Here is a 24,398-nt window from a genome sequence, read left to right as displayed (position 1 = left end):
TACATTTTTATTTTATAATAGAAAACACACAAGTATTTTTTAAAACTACTAAACTAACATTAAGACAATGATTGGTAACATTTAGAAGGAAATGTTCTTAGGGACTGAAGGAAGTCTATTTAGAAACTGAGGGCAAACAACAGCATCTGTTGCTTGGTAACATGCTGTGATAAAGTTTAAACACCTAGGAGAAACACTTGGGCCACTTAGCAGTCTAAGCAAGTCTAAGTGATACCTGGGAACACTTTCGCAGCCTGAGAGAACAGCTCTGAAGGCTCCTGTCGGGTATGAGACTACAGACAACAATGTCAGAAACACAAGACAAGCACTAAATCAAAACTAGGGATAGTCAACGAGTTTTACCAAATACATTACCAGGTGTGCTACTTTCGGCTCCAGTTTGGTCCTTGATAACTTCTATCTGATGGATTAGCTCTGCTTTTTCTTTATCCAGCTGGTTATTGGCTAGTCTAGAGTATGACGATAGCATGTTAGAAAAATAAGCAGTAGGTGTACGCCAGCGATTCCTATAACGCCGTGGAAACTGCACTCAGACATTTCCTGGGCTGTGTACTGGCTACCACATACTGAAGAGATGGCCTAGGAGCGTCCAGGCAAATATTTACTCTCTAGGTTTTAATATGCCAATTCCCAAATAACAGAACCTAAGTTTTTACTGTCAGTCTTGGTATTATTTTCAAGAGTAGTTTTCTTACAGGGAAAGACTGCAGAAATTCCTAGAAACATAGAATTTCTTCTTTTTCTTTCATTGAGATTTGCTTCTGGAATGCTAAGGTTTAAGTCTATGCTGCTAGGAAACTTTAAAATAGATCACACTGTGGAAATTCTAATATTGGGATCCCACCCCCTTCCTGTTTCCAGATACAGGGTGAAATAATGATCAACCAGGGAAAACCCTAGTCTTTAAGTGCAGCAAGTCTGCCTATATAAAATAATTTTTAAAAAATAAATAAATGGTCAGCTGGTTCAGTGGATAAGGATGCATGCTCTGAAGCTGATGACCGGATTTAAATTCTTGGAAGGAGGGAACCAATTCTTACAAGTTGTCGTCTCGGCACATGGCATGCCCATGACCCCTAACCCCCTGCCCCCGCATGCAGCATGGACAAGTACGCATGCGCGTACACACACACACACACACACACACACACACACACACACACACACACACACACACACACACAGACACACAGTGGTAAAGCATTTAAGTAGTCAAACATAATGTCTGTACCTAAGAAGCTGGAGCTGCTGTATAAGCTCTTGCTCTGTTTCAGCTCCTTCAGGAACATTTTTGAGGATCTCAATCTTTGAGCACAATGGAAAATTAGAAGAGAAAAGTATTAAGATTTGGGTTTTTGGAGGCATGAAATAACTGTGTTCTGGTCTATGCATTCAAGTCATCAATTGTAGAGCAACTCATTACTGCACGCCCTAGGCAATGCGGACACAGCATATAGAAGAACTGGAATTTCTTACCGAGGCCTTATGTTTTCACTGAGGGAGAACGGTCGTGATACTGTGATAAGATGTGACACATCGCGATAGGAAGAAAGGCTTCTCAGAAAAATAATTTAGGGAGGACAGAGTGCTTGTACAGGGTCTCTGAGAGCCTCAATTTAAGCAAGGATAGAAGTTCACAAGTCAGCTATATGGATATCATGCTGACTAGTGTTCTAGATAAAGAAACCAGGCATAAAGATCTGAAGCTTAAATGAGTTTCAGTTGTTCAAAAGTTTGGTAGGGTTAATGTTGGGAAAACCAACATTAACATGGGTAGAAGATGCAAAATGTTAGAGTTGTACATAGATAAAGGCTATGAAAAGAGCTGTATTCCGGGGACCAACTAGAAAATTACTGCAGTCACTCAGTATGAGGCAATGGCGTCCACAGTGAACGGTACTAAGATTGGGGATGTAAGAATACACCTGATATGACTAATGATGAAGATGTAGACACAGAGAGAGTGAACTCAGTGATGACCCAGCTTGTCGCTTATACATATCCATCAGTGAGTGAGAGTAAGTACCATTCGCTAGGTGAGTTTTTAGGCGAGACACTGTCAGAAGTTCATCTTTTTCACCTTCAGGCAATTCAGGGATGGTCTTGAGGTGGCTACATCACATCATTTTATCATTTAAAGATTATTACGTGCCTGTTGTTCAAGGTCTTCAGTGTACTTCTTGGCTTTCTGTTCTCTCTCTGTTGCTTCTCTTACAAGCTGTTTAAGGTCGGTGATACTTTGGTTCTTTTTGGCAATGTCACTTTCGAGGTCTTTTATCTTGGTGTCATATATTCTAAAAAGATGAAGTAATGGGCATTATATGTAATTTCTCTCACTAGTTTAAAAGTTCACTTAAATCACAGTAAAATATGAAAGGCAAGTACAAAGAATTTCTTCATTCTAGTCAAACCTTTGGCTATGTAGTTAGCATTAAAAGATGATGTTAAAGTATAAGTAGCCTAATTAACATGTGCTAATTAAAATGGAAAATTAAAGTGATCCGTGAAGATTAAGATCGGAGTTTGGGACTGAGTTTGGCAAAGCTCTCTCCCCACTTCCAGTACCCTTCCCTAGCCCAGGAGGTGCTTAGGGAGAAACAGCTCAAAGGGGCACTATAGGAAGAACAAGCAGTTTAAAAGCATGACTGAGAAGCAGTGCATGCTGTGGAAAGTAGGAAGCAACACAGATTAGTAACTAGTAAGGAAATAAGAAATGGCCTAAAGAAATCAACTCAAATCTTCCAAGTTTGGGCCAAGTAGTTTTATAGGCATATACTTATAGGAAGGCAATGTTTACTGTATTCAAACATTTCTAAGGGAAAATACTATATAATGCCTTCTGAATCAATTAAAAAGGAAGGTATTGATAAAGAAAACTATCTGACAGTGACAGCATAAGAAAGGGCAGTTATGATTACCTAAACACTTTGAAATAATTTGGACAGATCTTACACACAGATTAGAAGAGCGTGCTTACTAGACAAGGACTAACTAGCAGAGATATCCCAAAAGCTATACTGTGAAGAATCAGAAGCTCATTCGGCTACTTCATCCATTTCTCTGTTCAGAAGTCACTCGGGTGGTTTGAATGAGAATGCCTTCATGCCCCCAAGCCTCTTTCGTGGGCTCATGTATTTGAATGCTGTACAACTCTTTGAGGGGATTGGAAGAACTAGAGTTGTGGCCTTGTTGGTGGAAGTGTGTCAATGGGGTTGAACTTCCAGGTATGAGAAGGTCTTTAGGCCCAGTCTTGTCTGTTTGCTGCCTACACATCAGGATCTGCATCCTGATTCCCAGTTCTTGCTCTAGCACCATGCATGAGTACCTGCCAGAGGACCATCATGCTCTCTGCCATGATGCAAATGAACTAAACCTCAGAAACTGGAAACAAGGCGCCATTTACATGCTTTCTTTTATAAGAATTGCTTAGTTCATGATGTCTCTTCGCAGTAACAGAATAGTATCTAAACAAGCCACCTAAAGGCCTCCTATTACCCCACCTAGCTAGCCCATATACTAACCTGGCTCTTCATTAGCATTCCTTCTAGGCTTTACCCCAGTCACCTGGCAACAGCCAAGTATGCCTGGCTTACTATTAAAGGGCCTGTCTGCCCCTCCTTGCTCTCTTACTCTCTGTCTTTCTCTCCCAAACCCCTTTCTGCCTCTCTCTCCCCTCCCCCTCCTCACTTCACTCCACATGTTCCTGGCTGGTGGTTCTCTATGTCTCTCTCTTTCTGTCTCTATCTCTCTATCTCTCTCTGTCTCTGTCTCTCTCTCTCCCTGTTCTCTCTCTCCTCCCTCTCTCCCTCTACTCCCTCTCTCCCTCTCCTTCTCTCTATGTCTCTCTCTTCCCATTCCCTAAATAAACTATTTTATACTATATCTTTCCTGTGTCCTGGTACCTCAGGGGGAAGGGATGCCTTAGCATGGGCCCTCAAAGGCATCCCCTTCCACCTCACTATACTGTGTCTCTATCAAACACATCTTTGGCTCTTTCTCTTTTAAATGAAACACAACACTCCTAGAGGTAAATATAAGTGGGGCACTTGGAAGGCCATGGAAAAGTCTGAGATTAACTTGGGATACACAGCAAGACTGCCTTGAAAACCAGTTGGACTTATATTTACTATGTGCAGTTGTCCAAGTAAGAACTCAAGTGATTTAACACGGAAACTTATCTTCAATGAAGGCTAAATAGTGTTATCAACCCACAACTGTATTGAAGCTGAATACTGTCTTCATCCCAGTAAATGATCATTTTTTGTTAGCTCACAGAGCAATAGAAAAATAAGGGCAGGGTCTATCAACTCCACAGTTCAAAATATCTTGACCCACAAAGGGATATCATCTATGTAATATCACAGTGAAAAGCAAGTCTTCCTAACAGATGGAAACTGGCCTTTGAAGAAACCAAAGTAAGCTGGACTTTTTAGGAAGACCCCGAAGCACACAGTGTGGCAATAGCAGATGTTGAGTGAATATTTGTGAATGAAGTAAATCTCAAAGTCACTCAACACCTTGTTTTCCCTTCACAGTTACACTTGATCCTTCCATCCTTATGTAAGCATTCTGACAGAAGCCTTGTTTCCAGTCTGTAGATGGGAAAGTGAGAGCTATAGGGAAGAGTCTGGCCTCTGACTACTGTAGTCTAGGGTAGGAAAGAAGAAAGGATTCTTCTCCAGGATAACAGCCATCTCTGAGTACTCTCAATTATGCTTACTTAGCTTTTTCTTTTCTCCTTAAATTTGGCTGATGAGGCAAAAGCAATACAAGGTCCACAGTGGAACCAGGGGTCTCTAAGTGCTATGGTTCACTCTTTGTTGGCATGATACTGGGTGTCACGTTATTTCCTACCATGTCAATCCAAATAGGGCAAATATGGCCTACAAGCAGATCCAAGAGGAATTGCAGAAACGTAAGGAACTGTGCAAAAACAGTGAAACAAAGGTAGCTTTCACAAAGACAACAGTTAGTGCCATAGACACAAATCCAATATGCTTATAGAAAGTATCTGAAGGATGGGAGAAAATGAATCAGAAAGTAGAGGCCAATAAGACACTCACATAGCTGCTGTATTCATCTACTGTACTCTGTAAAGAAAGGTTCCCAGTATACAAATAAAGGCAGTGCAGCTCATTCCACATGCAGTATAAAATGTCCAATTGCTTAGGACATATCTGCATTGGAAATAAATGACTCCAATCAAGAATCTGACGTTGAAACTTCAGAAACAGCATCTAGGAGAGCTGGGCAGCATCAGCCCCAGCCCAAGGTCAGCAGCAACTTCATGATGTACATCTAGCTCCAGGTAACTAGCCCAACCGCAGGTCTGCTCTCTTCTGTAGTCTGCCAATCAAACTAGCTCACAAACTAGCTAAGGAAGAAGCTGAGTTTGGTAATGACTGTGCAGAACATAAAGACACTGATAGCCAAACTGATGAACCATCAGTAGCACACTAGGCTGTTCGGCATATGGTGATCTCTGAAGTATTGATGGTGCAGTTAGAACTGATTAAACCTGACCAAATTTGAAACTATCTGATCCTACCTTGAAACCACAATTGACTTCCAGCTCTGGCTGTCAGCACCTTCCAGCTGTGGACCTCTACTTTCTGCAAACTGCAATCTCTTCCCAGTCTCTTCTAGTTGACCCGCCATCTTGTCATTCACCAGCTCTAAGTTGTTCTTAGCTATGCGCAGTTTCTCAGAAGCTTGCATTTCCTATCAGTAAAGGCTTATTAATTAGTAAATTATGACAAAACATGATACTGTTCTCATAGATGTCAGGTATTCAAATCACCACTATAGGTTGGAAATCATAAAACAAGCTGATGCTATGTTGTTTTAAAACTGCAAAAATGTTTTTTTCATCTAAAACAGCAATCTACTCATAGAAATGAGCACAAAAGATCAATTAAATGAGGCACAGAAATGTGTGTAGAAGTATTTATTATCTAAAGTATCCATTGGATACTCTAAATTTGTCATTTGTTTCTCATGAAAATGTTCAGAATAATGAGACAGTTAATCTTGTTACACCTTAAAAGACGCTTTGTTTGGACTCTGTAATACTTGGAGGATCCCCAGCTATTAACACAAGCACCATGTAAGTGATAGATTATTTCCAGTAATAAACATTAGGATTCAAGAGAGTACAGCTCTGACTTCACAGTACAATGAGTTACTGCTAAAAGTTTTAAGGATTATAATTTCAATTCATTCACTAGGCAACGTATGTTAAAAATTATACCTATTTGTCAGGAGTAAGGAAATATTATATTATTTAAATAGGAAGGAATCTTATTAACAAAATGGTTATGTTCTTTGCTCTACAAATTGGGCATTCTTCTAAGTTATATGCATAAATATTAACTCATTTAAATTTCTCAACAGCCCTGTGAAACATATAATATGCATATATATTTCTTTTGTGAAACGGGTTCTCTGTGTAGCCTACGTTGGTCTCTCCTTCTTTCACCTGAGTACTGGAATAACAGACGTTCAATTCCATAGCCAGCTAGAGATAGGTATATTTACTACTCCCATTTCATATAGGAGGACTCTGAGGAAAAGAAAGATATCATACAACTTAGAACAATTCCCAATAAATACAAGAACTAAGAACATAAACCACCCTAGCTCTAAATTTTCACATAAATGTATCTCTTGATCAAAGTACAATTCATAACTTCTCCTAATATGTACTGTGAATAGAAACTGGTGTCAAAGATCTACCAGTTTTTATTTTGACAGGATATGTCAGTTAATGAAAATAAATGTACTAAGTCATAATCATCTTACTTTCTTAAGTTCTTTCCGAAGCCGCTCATTTTCGGCCATAATTCTCTCAGTCCCTTTGCTCTTAGATTCAAACTGCATGCTCAACTGACGTCCAAAGTGAGCTTTCAGCTTTTCTAATTCAGCCTAGTAATTGTTAGAGCAACGTGTTATCAAAATTAAAATATCAAGAAAGATGATTGTTTCTATGAAGTCATATACACAAGCAATTGATTTAATGGACGCAGCACGTGATCACTATGTTTTATGCATTTTATATGTAACTAATAAAGAAAAGGAGGGATACATTTAGCAGAAGTAAGGTAGGGAGGCGCGGGAGGGGATGGAGAGCAGAGGAAAATGAGTAAATGAAGCAGTTCTGTTTTAATTCTTCTAAATGTAAGAATAAAGATTATTATTTAAACTCATAAAACTTAGTTCAAGGTAGACAGTTTTAGAAACCTCATTTGACTTGAGTACAATTAAAAACTCCCCCAAACTTGCAATTTATAACCAAAGTTCCTATTCAGACTTGGCTATTCATTAAAATGAGTTTTAAAATGAAAAGGAAATACAGGAACCCCCCAGAATCCCTACTTAACAAATCAAATCTAAAATAAACACACATTATTACTCTATCACAGAAAGGAACAGTGGTTCAGAAACAGTAGAGATGAAACAGACCCACTCTGTAGCTACCTTTAGATTTCCTGCCAATAAATCTTGTTGACTCTGGAAAATAAAACTCCATCCAGTGAGGATATTCAGTGGACTGTGAGCATACTTAATAATTCCCTTAAAATTAATGGGAATTAAAATAGTAAAACATTCATATAAAATTACCTTTAATTTTCCATTTTCTTCCTCAAGAGTAGCCATTTTTTCACTAGTCAGTAGTCCTGATGCCTTTTTCAATTGTTCGTTTTCTCTTTGGACTTTTTCAACAACTTTCTTCATTAACCCAATAGTTTTTTCTAGCTCTGGGATTGTCTTCCCACTTCTACCAGACTACACAAAAAAAAAAAAAAAAAAAAAAAAAAAAAAAAAAAACCAAAAAAAAAAACCATAATTTTAAAAGTATCATCTTAGAGATTATGATGTACTATACCAAAACAGGTCTAATTTTGCACTCTTCTTTAATAATTGCTAATACTGGATTCTAATATTACATTTTTAAAGTAATATGAGATAGTAATTATGGTTTCACTCTCCATAAATGAAAACCACAGTTTAAATGCATTTGATATTCCTTAAATCATATACTTAGTAATGGCTTACACACTCTATGATGTGTGATCTTAGTAGATAAATCAAAATACTCTATTTAGTAGTCATCTAGTACAGAGGTTGCAGATGGCTTTGGGTCTAGACCCCTCTGGGGGTCAGAGAACACTTCCAGAGGGTTCACCTACGACCATCAGAAAACACAGATATTTATATTACAATTCATAACAGTAGCAAAATTACAGTTGTAAAGTAGCAATGGAAATAACCTTATTGCTGAGAGTTACCACAACATAAAAGACTGAATTACAGAGTTATACCATTAGGAAGGCTGAGAACCACTGCTCCATCACACAAACATTTTCCTGACACACAAAAAAAAAACAATCACAGAAATGAAACTATGTGTTTAGTTTAGGTAACACATATATCATTTTTTTCTTTTAAAAAAGATAATCTTATAAGCATATTTATAATACATATACATTTTCATATTTTTACTTTGAAACGAATGTGAACCGTCAGTGTTGGTTCAGGTACTTTCTATTGCTACTCTCGGTATTTCCAGAGACTGCATTGTGTACGTCACATTATTCTTACCTGAACAGATTTTTGCATCATGAGTGCTTCAATTTATAAACGTAAAACAAAATCGGTAGAGGCTTAGACTTTTGGCACTAGCTTAAGGACATTTACTCACCCCTCTGACCTGACCAAGCTTCCGTTCAAGTTCCATTTTCCCTTTCTTAAGAATTTCACACATTTCCTTCAAATCTCTTACTTGATTCTAAAAGATAAAAGAAAATAATAGCAATCTGTTCTAACCATATGATAGCTCCTGAAAAAGAGAGCAAAAATTATCTAAATTAAAAACTCAACTACAGAACCAAACAATTGTCTTTAAACGAAAGAAAATTTTATATAGAATGTGTGCTAGATTTTTGTCAGCTTGACACAAGCTAGAGGAACCTTGGAGAAGGAACCTCAGTTGAGAAAAACACCTCCATATTATCAGGGTACAGGCCTGTGATTCTTTCTGTGATTATAGATTGATGTGGAAGTCTCCACTCACTGTGGCTGGTGGCATCCTTGGGCTGGTGGTCCTGAGCTGTATAAGAAAGCAGGCTGAGAAAGCCCTGCAAAGCAAATCTGTAAATTGCTTTCCTGCTTGGTCTCTGCATTAGCTCCTGCCGCCAGGTCCCTGCCCTGATAAGCCTTGAAGGGCTGTGATGTCAAAGTCTAAAATGAAATAAGTCCTTTTTTCTCCAAGTTGTTTTTGGTCAAGATGTTTAAGGGTTTTGTAACCCCATAGGTAGAACACAATATCAACCAACTAGATACCCCAGAGCTCCCAGGGACTAAACCACCATCCAATGAGTACACATAGACAGACCCATGTCTCCAGCTGCATATGTAGAAGAGGATGTTCTTGTTGGGCACCAAAGGGAGGCCCTTGGTCCTGTGAAGGCTTGATGTCCCAGTGTAGGGGAATGCCAGGGTTGGGAGGGGAGCACTCTCATGGAGGCAGAGGGTGGGGGAATGGAATAGGAGGTTTCAGGAGGGGAAACCGGAAGGGGATAACATTTGAAATGTAAATCAAGAAAATATCACTAAAAAAGATATCAATAGAAACTCTAATGCAAAATGTTAGGTAAAGAGTATTATGCATACAAACATAATAACTATTTTCCAAACTACCGTCTTAATAACACTACGAAAATTAGGCTTCTCACTCTGATTTTCCTGTCCCATAATGCACATATATAGATACTTATTTTTCTGGCGGACAGAAAAAGAACTGGAGACCCTGCACTGGCTTACTACCAAGCTCATAAATCACAAGGAGAAGCGTAAGTGTATCCCCACCAGTGGAAATGACAGAATGCTAATGCTTTTTATTACAAAATAAGTCTGAAAGAATTAGCTAGCAAGGAGGAAACCTGTCACTAGAATAGGATAAGATACAGAGAGTCAAAGACAGAAGAAATTATTAACATCAGAAGTAATATTTCTAAAGATTCCAGTTATTACAATTACTCACAGAATATAAGAAATAATCTTCTTAGCTTGGAACACATGGAATTGATACTTCTCTGGAATTCTCAGTGTCAGGGTGACCCACATCCTATTCGTCCACTAGTTCTTCTATGTAAACCCTCTCATGATTCTAAACCAGACCTCCCCTCCTCCCTTTTTTCCTAATAGGGCTTCCTCTTTGCCCATAGCATTTTGCGTCAGCTAAACTATTACATACTAACCTGTTTGCTTGTGGTTGGCAGTCTTCCTCATCGGAAGATAAGTTTCATTAGTATTTGGACTTTAATTGACTGCCTTCTCTAGCACCTAAAAGTATGTCTGACATGAAGTAGATATTAACTCTTAAACCAGGAAATGGATATAACATCACAAAGGTATCTTCCATATATGCATTTCAGAAAGTAATATAAATATAAGGGTGTGGTGAATTAGGTGAATTCAGGCATTATAAGAAAGTTAAGTCTACCTTTAGTCTCGGCAAGTCTTTCTTTGCTTGTTCCAGTTGAAATTTCAGTTCAATATTTTCAGATGACAATTTCAAATTTTCCCTCTGAAGCTCTTGTTCTTTTTGACAATGATCATCTGATTCTATTTCTGAAGTCTGGAAAATAAAATTTAGAATATGTTCATTATTTAATAAAAGCCACAAAGGCATGCTGAATAAGGCAACGTTGTCAAAAGTGAAATTTCTAAAAGGAATGTGGGGAGAAAATTGCAAGTATTATGTAGATTCAAAACCAAGTTAAGACACATTATAAAACTTTCAGAAAGATAATTATTAAAAATTAAAACAGAAAGCAAAGTCAAATATGGCTTAAAAATCTATATATACAATGACTTCACAGACACTCCCATGTTTTAAATATCCTATCTTGGTTTTGATCGTCTAAAATAAAGGTTATCAAATTGTGAGGGCTGAACTTGTCTCTAACTCTCTGCATCTCAGATGTGATCTCCTTTGCTTTACAGAAATAATCAAGATAAAAGGAGGTCATTAGGGTCAACCCTGACCCAGGAAGATCAGTTCCTATGAGAGGAGGAAATGAAGGGATGTGGACAGAGATATACGCATTGCAAGATGATAATCTTCAGAGACTTCACACCATCCTTCATCTGAGTAAAGAAATACGAGCACGTCTTCTTAGACTAACTGTGAAGAGATGGTCGTCTGAGTGGCGAGCATCAGAACCGATCTTCCTCTCAGCTTCAGAAGGCAACAACACAGCGCTGCAGCCGCTTGGCTTTAGGCATTCAAATTCCAGGACTGTGAGACAACAGATTCCCTGCTATTTCAGTGACATCTGTAGACAAGTGTTCCTTAGTATCCAGAGAAAACAGGCTCCAGGACACTTCCCTTGAATCTCTGTGGGTGTTTACTTCTGCTATATAAAATGGTATGGCATGTGTAGCTAACTAAGTATCTTTTCCATGTACTTGAAAGCATTTTGAGATTGCGTATATCTACTATAATAAAAGAGCAATATAAATAGATACTATAGGTTTGCCTACAGAATATATTGTATACAGAATAAAAAGACAAAAAAGAAGGCAGCCCTGGGTATGATTTTTTGTTTACAGGATACATATGCATGTATGAATAGCAAGAAAGAGAACAATGTTTTGTGACGGGAATAACCCACAGTAAGAAGCAGGTCCCTACTTATTCACATGGACCATGCACATATTCAGGCTTTTCTACTCTTAGATTACTTAACTACAGTGCAAATCCTGCAATTTACAAAGCTGACACTCTTTATATCTGGGATGATTTTTAAGATCTCCATCAGAAATGGAAACCTCTAAATCTGTTTCTTCTGTTTGGTTTGTTTCTTCTTTCTCTAGTACAGATATGACCTGATAAATGATAATGGTATCAATGACTATTTGATAACAAAGTATTAACTATGACATAGGAAAGAATATATCTGAAAATTTCCCAAGAAGGCATTTGATCATGTTTCTCATTGAATTATGAATGTAATTACTATACAAGAGATTTGTAACTTTTTCCTGTAATTTTCTGAAAAGAAAGATTTTAAGTATATGTGTAAAAACTGTCCAAATTACTAGAACACTATTTATCAGTTCTTTTCTTTTTATGAATCTTACTTTCTTTGTTAAATTGTCACAATGTATTTACATGGCTTTTTATAAGCACTCTTAGCTTTTAAAGCAATAAAGGACTGCAGTCCATTTTAGTGAGGGCACTTTCCTGGACTGACACATCAGTTTCCTCTCGGACCTATGCAGTATCCTCAACACATATGTACCACATCAGCATGGTGCCAGCATCATGGTCCTCCTTAGCAGTCTACTCTGACGAATCTTTGGCTATATGTCCCTTTTCTTTTCTAACTGTTACCAGCCTTATTCTTGTTCTCATTTTTATGCTTCTGGTTTTCATTTTAACAAAATTATTGATTGTTTACCTTTCTGAGCTGATAATTTTTATAATTGAGGTTAAAAATGTGTAAGGCTGACTTAGATTTGCTCTATTTATTATTTGGTATTGCTTCCATATTTAATTCAGTGAGGTCTATAACACTTCTGTAATACCACAGAATATCTGTAGATCCACAAGTCATCAGTGATATTTGTTTTTTCCCCCAGTTTTTGTGCTGACTATGGTTATATGGCATTTCGTCTGTGTCTTTTGCTTATACTTTTTTTGTTGCTGAATTTTTGAGGAAAACCACTGTTTCTATCTTGTGCACACTAATAGCATGGGTGGAAGGCATCTGCAGCACATGTGAGAGGAGATGGGGATGCAGCAAAGGTGCTAACTACTACTTAACAAGTGAGGGTTCTGCATCTCTAACTAGAGCTGGAACTGTTATGGATTTTTGCAATGAAGGATTAAACAAAATTTGAGGACTTAAAATTAACCACTGTCATATCAAAGAGGATCAGAGAAATGAGTCAGCATTAGCTAGTAAAAGGGAATGTGCTGAGTCAACATTAATAAGGAGGCGCTAACGTTTTTTCCAGATAAAGAATCTTATGTCACTTTTATGCCTTTAACAGTAAGGAAAGAAAAGATGTATACTTACCAAAGACTGAGAATATGCATCCTTGGAAAGTTTATTTTCTAAAGTATGAAGTTTTTCTTGAAGGTATCTATTTTGTAAGTGTAAGTCTTCTACAACAGAATCTCGTGGAAGAGCCTGGTGGGTCCTATGAACAACAACCAGACTATTATGCGAACCTCGCTTTTCATAAAATTTATGAAGTTATGATACAGAAAAGAAAAAATGTAGTGTATGTATAAATACTATAACTTAAAAAATTTTCAAACTTCCAAAGTTCACAAGAAATAAATTAGGACATTAAAATTTATATTTAAAAAGTATTTTTTACTATCAGGCAGTCAAAAAGACTTCTATGTACATTTAATTAAAATCTGCTCTGATTTATAGAAACACATTTACATTTTAAAGCACATGTATTTGCTTCTATGGAAACATATAGAAGAACTAAAATACTACTTTAAAAAGCTTACAGAGTAACTACATAGCATCAATTTCATTATCAAAAAGCTCATGGCTCTAACACGGCTCTAACATTTTCAGTAAGTGTTGTCATGTCAAGTCCAAACTTAACAGTCTAGCTACAAGATCCACCATGCTCTGACACAAACAAATCTATGAAACCTTCTGGTTCAGGACTTTTTTCTCCATTGAACAAGTAAATGTGCACTTAATGTGAAAACATTAAAATTCACTCTTGTCTCTATATCTTTATTAAGAACTTATCCCTTCTATTGGTAATAATACAGTTGAATTTAGAGAGAAGACAAGATAAATCTCTTCTAGGACAACTCCAGTTACATCAATATATTCACAATAGGAAAATAAGAAACCTTAAAGGTACTAGAAAGTTTTAAAAAAATTAAAATGATTTTAGTAAAATCTGCAGAGGCTAACAGAATTTTGTTTGGAGCATATGTTTAGATGAGGAAAAGGAAGGAAAGGAAGGAAGGAACCATGGCTGAAAGCCAGATTGTACCTGTCAAGAGAAAACGTTCCTTAAAAAAAAATACTGAAAGATAAACAAAGATTGAAAGAAGAGAAAAAAATTTTAAAAACTTGTAATTGGAATTTTCAAGGACTATATACTCTCTGTAGAAGCTGGTGAGAGTGCTTGTGCAGAAGACTTCAGCTTCTGTGCTCACATCATTGTATTCAAACTGACCCAACTCATGGACAAAAACAAGAAGGTACTATTCTAAGAAACAGAAACTTACAAAGCATCCAAAACTAGATAAAATGAGATTATATCTAACTAGAAATCTCTGCACAACCTACAAATCAGGAAAAAGTGCATGGAAACCATAAGTTGAAGAAGAAGGGATACATGAACTGACATTTTTCAAAATGAATGCATAATGGACAAGTTTACAAAAGCTTAGGAGGAGCAATTTTGAGTGCTTTAACTGCATGGAAATAAATGATTACCTACCTTGATCTGAACATTAGATGATGTATCATTTGAAACATCACAGTCAACTCATTGCATAATTATACATTTCATGTTTTGTTTTAAAAAGCACTAGCTATTAATTTTTAAGACAAATGAAAAGGTATCATGCATTTATGAAGAGTAAATATTTTACATGCACATGTTTAGGGATCTTGGAAGAAGTGATTCAAATAGAAAATTATATATTGTAGGTGTTAGTGTGGTATGATTTTACCTTACTCTGACCATAGCTTTGCAGAAGACAGAGGTTTTAAAAAGAAGTAGAGTTAAATAAATCTCAAAGGCTTTTCTAAGAAATATGTGAATGTGGTGGTAGACGGGGGTTCTTCAGGTCTATACAGCTGGAATACAATCTCATCTTGGTCAAATATAAGGGCCAACTACTTATGATTTTGAAAAGCAAATATGTTTAGATTTGGATAATAGCAGAAGTATCAGGCAGCAGACAAAATTTAGCCTCTCCTCTTGCCACCTGGTCTGAACTCAGATCTGAAACATGAAGATGGCCACCAGCACTGTGGAGGCTTCTAGAAAAGCCTAATTCTGACTCAACAAGAAAGCAGATGTCTATGATTCTCTGTGAAAGAGTCTTAGTTTCACAGTGAAACTTAAACTCACTTGACTAAGGCTGCACTCCCTTTTAAGTTATCCCAGATCTTAGCCCATGGTAGCTGTGGCAGAGTCTGCAATAGGAACCCAAAATTGATACCTTTTTAAAAGAGGAAGTCTTCCTCTCCAGTTGTTGAAAGAGTACAGCAAAAATTCCTCTGCTCCACCCTGCTGCTCACCTGCAGCACATACATTTAGAAACTATACAATGTAAGGATTTAGACAAGGCCCAGTTCTACCCAAAGGAGCAATGGTAAGATAAACCAGAAATATCACAAAGATGGCCACAGGGAGCTCCAAACAGGGGCTGTGAAGAGTTGGTTACAACCTTCTAGGCTCACTCTTAAGCTGCATGTGCATGAAAGAGATAATTAATAAAATCCACACTTGAAACACTGCATTTATATTTTTATACGTACAGGCCAAGCAATTCTTTATCAACCTAGGTACTATAATCCATGCACTAGATTACCTCATATATACTATGTCATTTTCTAAGTCCAGATTTCTCCTTTTTAGCTCTTCCAACTCCTTTTCCGACTCCAAAGCTCGCACTCCTAAGACCTGGTCAACAGTCATTCCTGTTGTTTTCAGTTTCTTCTGCAAAGTAAGCTTCTCTTTATCAGCTCTGTAGAAATAAATGAAGAATGAAAAAAATGTTATCTGTGAGAACTTTTATTGTTAGGTTTATTAAACTGCTGCTTAGGCATCATTGTTTTGATAATGAAGTCAGTGCATTACTTTGTACTTGGCATGAACTTATTTGAAAATCAGGTAGCTCTCTCATACTTGTTAAATATATTATAGTACATTTAAAAGGCAATAAATGTAAATCAAAAATAATCAAAACTAGAGAATTTGTCATGCATCAAGTTAAATAAACTACATAATTTCAAGATAGATATTTAAAATATTATTAGTTTTACAATGAATTTTAGCTCACTTGGCAAAAAGTTCCTTTAAGGTGCTCAGCTGCTTTGTCAGGCTGTGGACCTCTCCTTCTTTCTCCTTTAATTTGTTGCGCATTCCCTCTACTTTGGTTTGCCATTTCTTACCTTCTTCCCACCTAATTAATTCTTCTTTACCACTCTGCAAGCAGTAACAAATGTGTTATAAGCTGTATTTTTTAATCTCATTTAAAATATTTAACCACAATTTTAAACTATACAAGATAATATGTAAATGGTTCACTGTGTGATATAAATTCTAGAATCTTTAGACGCTAAACTATGTGTTAAGAAGACCTACCATCTAAGTAGGCTTGGCTCGTCACTTGACAGATTAAGAGTTTCAGACAAGATTCTAACGCCAAAGAAATTACCACAATAAACATTCTTAAGAAGTTAAATGAAAATTCAAATATATGACTTATTTAGGTAAGATTCTAAAAAAAAACAATTCTGTGTGAATCACCAATCCAATCTTGCTAGAACATGACATTTTGACAATTCCTTATTACTATAACTCACTCTGGTCTAAATGCATATTACTTTACCACCCAGCATGTATTGCTTTCGTGCTAACCATATGCCAAGCTACTGTAGATACGAAGAGCACACAGCATATGCGGACCAGATAAGACGGAGTAAGTTTGCAAACCTTACAATTTTGACTTGTTGAACAAACTTGAGAAAAATATATAAATCAGGAGGATGTGAATTGGTGATAAGTGCTATTAAAATGGAAAAGGCGGGATCTAGGTTCTTACAGAAATAGATCATCTGGAAATAGTGATGGTAGGGCTATGGTTGCTAATATTACAATAAAAGGGTCAAAGAAAGCTGTGTGAAACAAGATAGTCCCATGTTCTGAGTAAGTCCTGGTGGGTTTTCATAGAGTTAAAACTTCTGTTCACAATTTCATAAACTAGTAATTTAACTCCATTTTACCATTTCTAATTCTCCACCGATATATGGAATTAGTAATAGTACAATTACCTTTTTAAAATAAAGGTTAGATGTTATTTTGTTGAAAGTTATAACAATAATTGCTTATCATTTTGGAAATCAAATTACTTGCAGCAATGATATCATATAAACTATTAGAACACATTTTTACAGAGTTTATATTTGAGGCTTAGAATTCACATTAATAATACCTAAGCTACAAACACATGATTACCTTATTCTTCTAGTATAGATCAAAGACATGTGCTATATGAATAATGTATTATTATATTCAGTATTTTATAAGTTATTTTTATACTGGTACTAATTTCATTTGGTACATTTAAAACAGTTCTGAAGTTATAGAAATTTATATCAACTCTACATTTCATTTAGACTACTATAGGAGATATTATGAAACATCATGTTTACTGTAAATGAGGATTTCATGTCTAAAAAGGCTGGGAGATGTGGTTTGAAGTTAAATAAACAATGTCCTTTAAAACTGGAGAGCCTTCGATATGTTTTCTCCAAATTAGTTTCTAACCTTATTTATTCAAATCAGCTACAAAGTATCCTTTTAAAAGTTACAAAAGCCTTTCCTGACTGATAGGTTTTCTTTAATGTATTCAAAGAGTCATCTCTGAATATGAGAACTTCTGGAAATATGAGTATTAGCTTGTAGAATGAGATGTGTACATAAGTAATGGGGCAGCATGGGATGGAATCCTTAAGGGTTGGGCAGGCAATGAAAGGATGGGAAGAAATGAGAAACTCACGGGCTACACTGGACACAAAGAGACACTAATGGCATTCCAATATTCGGAAATGACATGGAGGTATATCACAGATGTGTTCTCAATGGAGTACAACTTTCTAAATGACAGAAACCTGTCTTAGACCTCTTACTTAGGACCATATGCAGTGCATATGAGGCCCTTAAAGGAAGACAGAACTATTTGCTTATAAATGCACATTTCACTTGGTTCAGAACTATTAGTGAGCACACTTTACATACCTTTTCCTTTATAGGCTTTATGTCTACGTCATCCACCTGTCTTTCCAGTTGGCTTTCAAGTTTTTTAACTTTCTTCTGAAGTTCATCGATTAAACTTTGCTTATTATCTATCAGAGTTTTGCTCTAAAAACATTAAGATATTACTTTACATGAGAAATAAATGTTAAAGGAGACATTAAATATTCCAACTGTAGAAATCTGTGAGGCTATGATTAATCATGTTTTCTATATGACACTGAGTATCAGGAGAGCATGGAAGTGGCCACTGTCCTGCTGTAGACAGGAGCGATAACAGAGGCCTCTCAAGGAACTAGTCAAATACCTGCAGATAGTTTTTGCACATATTGTGGAATGAGTGAGAATCATGACTTATACATTACTGATCAAACACATTATCTGACTTAAATACGAAATTACCTGTAGCCCACTGGACAGTCTTTTAATCTGTCGTCTCAGTTCATCATTTTCTTGATCAATTCCATCTTTCTCTCTAAGGATTTTATTATAAGCTTTTTGCTTTTTTTGCAGTTCATTATTTAAATCATTTAAGTCATCAGCTAGTGAATTTTCTTTGTTTTTACTTGTCTTAAGAGCTTCTTTTAATTTCAAAAGATTTTCATTTAAATCTTCAATTTGTGACTATTAAAAGATAAAAATATTATAAATATTCCTCACATATTAATAATAAAGCAAGAGAAAACTGAAGTTATACTTATATGCACTAGAAACACCATTCTATTATAAATTTTTAAGTATATCAAACAAAGTAAAACTACAAACTATAATATTTTCTCTGTTCAAATGGTGAATCAGTAAAAGAGGCCAACATGAACAGCAATGTTTAAGGATTATAAAACATAAGATTAATGTAACATTAAATCTTTGACTTCAAGTATGTTATAAAATTCTTTTTTGAGTAAAGACATGAAAGGATTGCTTGAGACAGCAGTCCACTGTAGAGGAACTTCAGCAACATAGTTGCTCTGGCCAGGGATCACATCCAAAGATATGATCAAGCTAAATGCACACATACTCCGGATTAAAGTATGATCTGGATAGGATATAGACAGGTCCTTAGTATAGCTTTAATTCCTAACAATAAAGGTAATGTTAGTTTGTAGAAGGAAACAGCCATGTTTGAAAGTGAAGTGTGATTGAGGGGCAGACAAAGTGACAAATGAGAGAAAGATTTGACAGAATAGGAGATGCTCAACTCACAGGAGGGTAGGAGAAGAAAAGAGGCTACTTAAGAGCAGAGGTATGTGGTCTTTGGTATGGGGTGTTCGCATGGCAGTTTTACTGGGACAGTTTTACAGAGACAGATTACAGAGAGAACAAGCTAGACACAGGTAAAGACAGAAGAGGTCAGAGAATAAGGAGCAGAAGATTAGAACTTATTGCCAAAGTTAGTATGAGGCCAGGCAGAGCAACTCAGTTAGAAGACAAGAGAAGACAGATTGAATCAGTCACCTTGGAAGATTAGATTGTATGGAGGCTAGAAGCTCCCAGACCTAGGCCTAGGTATAGTTAGTACAGAAGAGGAAACGCTCTGGGCTCATCCCAAGCCATGTATTCACACAGCTTGGGTATGGCTCTCATCTCCTCACTTCAACTCAGGAGATAAAAGCAACTTACAATCCTGCATGTGGACTTCAGGAGTTCTAAGCTGTCTGAACAGAGACAAAGGCAGAACATGCTATTATCTGTCCTGTAATAACTTATTCAACTAAGTGTGAAAATCTTCTCTTAAATAAATTATTAAGGTCAAATGGTATTATTAGTGATATTAATCATTAAATGTGCTTAAAAGAAAAATATAACATCTCAGAGAACATTTTAAACAAGGATTTGAAAATAAAATTCAGGAATAGCATTTCTGATCGGGAGATACTAAAATTATCACGAAAGAACTATTCCCTTTTATACATTTATTTAATTAACAAATTTTTTATTAGCTCTGACAACATGACTGAAAAGCACATTAGGCTATATTTGAAAAATTAATGAAAATCTACTTTATAAACTATTTAATGAGAGGGAAAAGCATATAAAAATCAAAAGCAAATAAAACCAAAATAAAGAAACGATTAGATTTTTCATTTTACCACAATATACTATATGAAATTTTCTGTAAAGAAATTTATAAGGCAAAATAGAGAAACTGTTATTATGAAATATATGTTTAGGGAAAAAAGTTTTAATCACTAAGCTTAATGGTCAGATAAGAAAATGAGGAAGTATTTTGATAACAATAATTTAGTGGAAGAAAAGGTTTCAGAGCCAGACAGTTCTATAGATAAAAAGCCTTACAAACAGTTAGTGTATGTGCTGTATGGTGGGGAGTGCCAGTTACAGAAGAAGCTGCATACATTTGGTGCAGGGTATATCTGCAAGATCTCTGACTTCTCAGTTTTGCTGTGAGCCTGAAATTATTCCAACAAAACAGCCTTAAAAAGAATTCCGTGGGCTGGCTGTTTAGCTCTCCTGTGTTGGACCTGAATCTCAGCAATGCTTAATTAAAATGTACTAAAATGGTTTAAAATTTTCTAAGTAAAATGTTTCTTAAATGAGTCCTTTTAGTAAGCACAACTTATAGTGGCCTATCTTTTCAAACTCCTCAAGATGATAGCCCATATATGAATGATATAAAGATATATCCTGTTTAAAACTATGTATGTACCTATCTAATTAGGCACCAATTCAATACGAATTCTCTGAAGTGATTGGGCATCTGCCCATATTCAGACATATCTGATGCTCACCTTTAGTTCTTTAGTATGCCGCTCAACAACTTGTTGAACATTGAGATTTGCCTCTTTTTGAGAAGTTACAGCAATTATACGTTCTTCAGCTGCTGCTGTCATTTCTGACCGAAGTTCCAACAGGGCTCGGCTAAGTGCCTACAATTAAAACATACAAAAATAAATTATTAGTAAATTAATACTGTGTGTGAGCAAAATAGAATACAAAACAGGCTGTATGACTTTCTATTGCCTTTCTATTAGATGCCATAACCTAAGTGTCCTTACATGTGGCACTGTAGTCCTAGCCTATGTTCTCAGCACAAAGACAAGCCTGAGGACAGCTTACCCCAAGTGAGTTCTAGGCCAGTCTGGTTACAGAGAAATATGAAAGATTATTGTAGGGACTGTGCCCAATTAAACAAACTCACAAACTCCTAAACTTTTTCAAGTAAATTTCCTTGTAATTTTACTCACTTCTTTACAAATTGAGTTCAAAACCCTGACAATTATTTTCAGCACTAATTAAGCACTAATTAAGTCAAGCACTATACATTAGAAAAGAAAGAATGTCTTGTTGATCATTTCTAAATTATCTATTAGTAAGAAACTCTTCATTTAGCAAAAAAGAAAAAGCAACTTCGCTCAGTTGACCCTTCCACGTGGAAACTGATGGAATTCAAGTAGATGAGTAATGTTACAAGACATTGTTTAAAATACATGTCCGAACCTCGCTGATCCCCGCCCGCAGCTCACCGCTCCCAAACCCCTTGGGAGAGAGAGCTCACCGCCTGGACAGGTGGGCACTCCTGAGACTGCTGAGCGGAAGAGACCACCAACACTGCCCACCCCAGCCCACATCCCTGGCCCAAGTGGAAACTGTATATGGCCTCTGGGATCCTGTACATAAGGGCACTGGAGCAGCAGGTCCCCTGCGCCCAAGACACCGCCGGAACCTGAAGGGACTGACCAGATAAACAGTTCTCCGCACCCAAATCCCTTGGAAGGGAGAGCTAAACCTTCAGAGAGGCAGACACGCTTGGGAAGCCAGAAGAGACTACACTCTGCCCACATTTCTGACTCCAAAGGAAAACACCAAACTCCATCTGGGACCCTGGTGCACGGGGGCTCCTGGAAAGGGCGGTGCAGGTCCTCCTAGTTGTTGCCCTCGAGGAGAGCTCATAAGCAATACCCCACGAGCAAACTTGAGCCTCGGGACCACAGGTAAGACCAACTTTTCTGCTCCAAGCGACCTGCCTGGAGAACTCAGGACACAGGCCCACAGGAACAGCTGAAGACCTGTAGATAGGAAAAACTACACACCCAAAAGCAGAACACTCTGTTCCCATAACTGGCTGAAAGAAAACAAAAAAACAGGTCTACTGCACTCCTGATACACAGGCTTATAGGACAGTGTAGCCACTGTCAGAAATAGCAGAACAAAGTAACACTAGAGATAATCTGATGGCGAGAGGCAAGCGCAGGAACCCAAGCAACAGAAACCAAGACTACATGGCATCATCAGAGCCCAATTCTCCCACCAAAGCAAACGCTGAATATCCAAACACACCAGAAAAGCAAGATCTAGATTCAAAATTATATTTGATCATGATGCTGGAGGACTTCAAGAAAGACATGAAGAACTCCCTTAGAGAAACGCAGGAAAACAAAAATAAACAAGTAGAAGCCTATAGAGAGGAATCACAAAAATCCCTGAAAGAATTCCAGGAAAACACAATCAAACAGTTGAAGGAATTAAAAATGGAAATAGAAGCAATCAAGAAAGAACACAGGGAAACAACCCTGGATATAGAAAACCAAAGGAAGAGACAAGGAGCTGTAGATACAAGCATCACCAACAGAATACAAGAGATAGAAGGGAGAATCTCAGGAGCAGAAGATTCCATAGTAATCATCAACTCAACAGTCAAAGAAAATGTAAAGTGGAAAAAGCTACTGGTCCAAAACATACAGGAAATCCAGGACTCAATGAGAAGATCAAACCTAAGGATAATAGGTATAGAAGAGAGTGAAGACTCCCAGCTCAAAGGACCAGTAAATGTCTTCAACAAAATCATGGAAACTTCCCTAACCTAAAAAAAGAGATACCCATAGACATACAAGAAGCCTACAGAACTCCAAATAGATTGGACCAGAAAAGAAACTCCTTCCATCACATAATAGTCAAAACACCAAATGCACAAAACATAGAAAGAATATTAAAAGCAGTAAGGGAAAAAGGCCAAGTAAGATATAAAGGCAGACCTATCAGAATCACACCAAACTTTTCGCCAGAGAGTATGAAAGCCAGAATATCCTAGACAGATGTCATACAGACCCTAAGAGAACACAAATACCAGCCCAGGTTAGTGTATCCTGCAAAACTCTCAATTAACATAGATGGAGAAACCAAGATATTCCATGACAAAACCAAATTACACAATATCTTTCTACAAATCAAGCACTACAAAGGATAATAAATGGTAAAGCCCAACATAAGGAGACAAGCTACACCCTAGAAAAAGCAAGAAACTAATCGTCTTGGCAACAAAACAAAGAGAAGAAAAGCACACAAACATAACCTCACATCCAAATATGAATATAACAAGAAGCAATAATCACTATTCCTTAATATCTCTCAACGTCAATGGTCTCAACTCCCCAATAAAAAGACATAGAGTAACAAACTGGATATGCAATGAGGACCCTGCATTCTACAGCCGACAGGAAACACACATCAGAGAAAAAGACAGACACTACCTCAGAGTAAAAGGCTGGAAAACAACTTTCCAAGGAAATGGTCAGACGAAGCAAGCTGGAGTAGCCATTCTAATATCAAATAAAATCAATTTTCAACTAAAAGTCATCAAAAAAGATAAGGAAGGACACTTCATATTCATCAAAGGAAAAATCCACCAAGATGAACTCTCAATCCTAAATATGTCCCAAATACAAGGGCACCTACATACGTAAAAGAAATCTTACTAAAGCTCAAAACACACATTGCACCTCACACAATAATAGTCGATTTCAACACCCCACTCATCAATGGACAGGTCATGGAAACAGAAATTAAACAGAGACGTAGACAGACTAAGAGAAGTCATGAACCAAATGGACTTAACAGATATTTATAGAACATTCTATCCTAAGGTAAAAGGATATACATTCTCCTCAGCTCCTCATGGTACTTTGACCAGAAATTGACCTCAAACAGGCCTCAACAGATACAGAAAGATAGAAATCATCCCATGCGTCCTATCAGACCACCATGGCCTAAAGCTGGTCTTCAATAACAATCAAGGAAGAATGCCCACATATACGTGGAAATTGAACAATGCTCTACTCAACGATAACCTGGTCAAGGAAGAAATAAAGAAAGAAATTAAAGACTTCTTAGAATTTAATGAAAATGAAGGTACAACATACCCAAACTTATCGGACACAATGAAAGCTGTGCTAAGAGGAAAACTCATAGCTCTGAGTGCCTGTAGAAAGAAACAGGAGAGAGCATATGTCACCAGCTTGACACCACACCTAAAAGCTTTAGAACAAAAAGAAGCAAATACACCCAGGAGGAGGAGAAGGCAGGAAATAATCAAACTG

At 36.9% G+C, this 24,398-nt stretch overlaps 1 protein-coding gene across 12 annotated transcripts in view; it reads right to left on the bottom strand.

Moving 5' to 3' along the window:
• The window catches only part of Cep290 (centrosomal protein 290), an 87,712-nt gene that overhangs the window by 4,107 nt on the left and 59,207 nt on the right, over nucleotides 1-24,398 (bottom strand). For 7 of the 12 annotated variants that reach the window (NM_001401003.1, NM_001135755.2, XM_087557213.1 and 4 more), the window contains 14 exon segments: nucleotides 376-470; nucleotides 1,253-1,326; nucleotides 2,174-2,315; nucleotides 5,570-5,742; nucleotides 6,823-6,945; nucleotides 7,642-7,806; nucleotides 8,723-8,809; nucleotides 10,526-10,660; nucleotides 13,110-13,233; nucleotides 15,620-15,775; nucleotides 16,091-16,236; nucleotides 18,052-18,174; nucleotides 18,469-18,690; nucleotides 20,814-20,951. In NM_001401003.1, coding sequence (NP_001387932.1) covers nucleotides 376-470; nucleotides 1,253-1,326; nucleotides 2,174-2,315; nucleotides 5,570-5,742; nucleotides 6,823-6,945; nucleotides 7,642-7,806; nucleotides 8,723-8,809; nucleotides 10,526-10,660; nucleotides 13,110-13,233; nucleotides 15,620-15,775; nucleotides 16,091-16,236; nucleotides 18,052-18,174; nucleotides 18,469-18,690; nucleotides 20,814-20,951 — 1,903 coding nt within the window. 12 annotated transcript variants of the gene reach the window in all.

This window comes from Rattus norvegicus, chromosome 7, assembly GCF_021556685.1.
Source record: "Rattus norvegicus strain SHRSP/BbbUtx chromosome 7, alternate assembly SHRSP_T2T, whole genome shotgun sequence".
In the NCBI taxonomy this organism is placed as follows: domain Eukaryota; kingdom Metazoa; phylum Chordata; class Mammalia; order Rodentia; family Muridae; genus Rattus; species Rattus norvegicus.
Note: the sequence above shows the minus strand (reverse complement) of the source record. Positions and strands in the feature narration are given on the sequence as shown.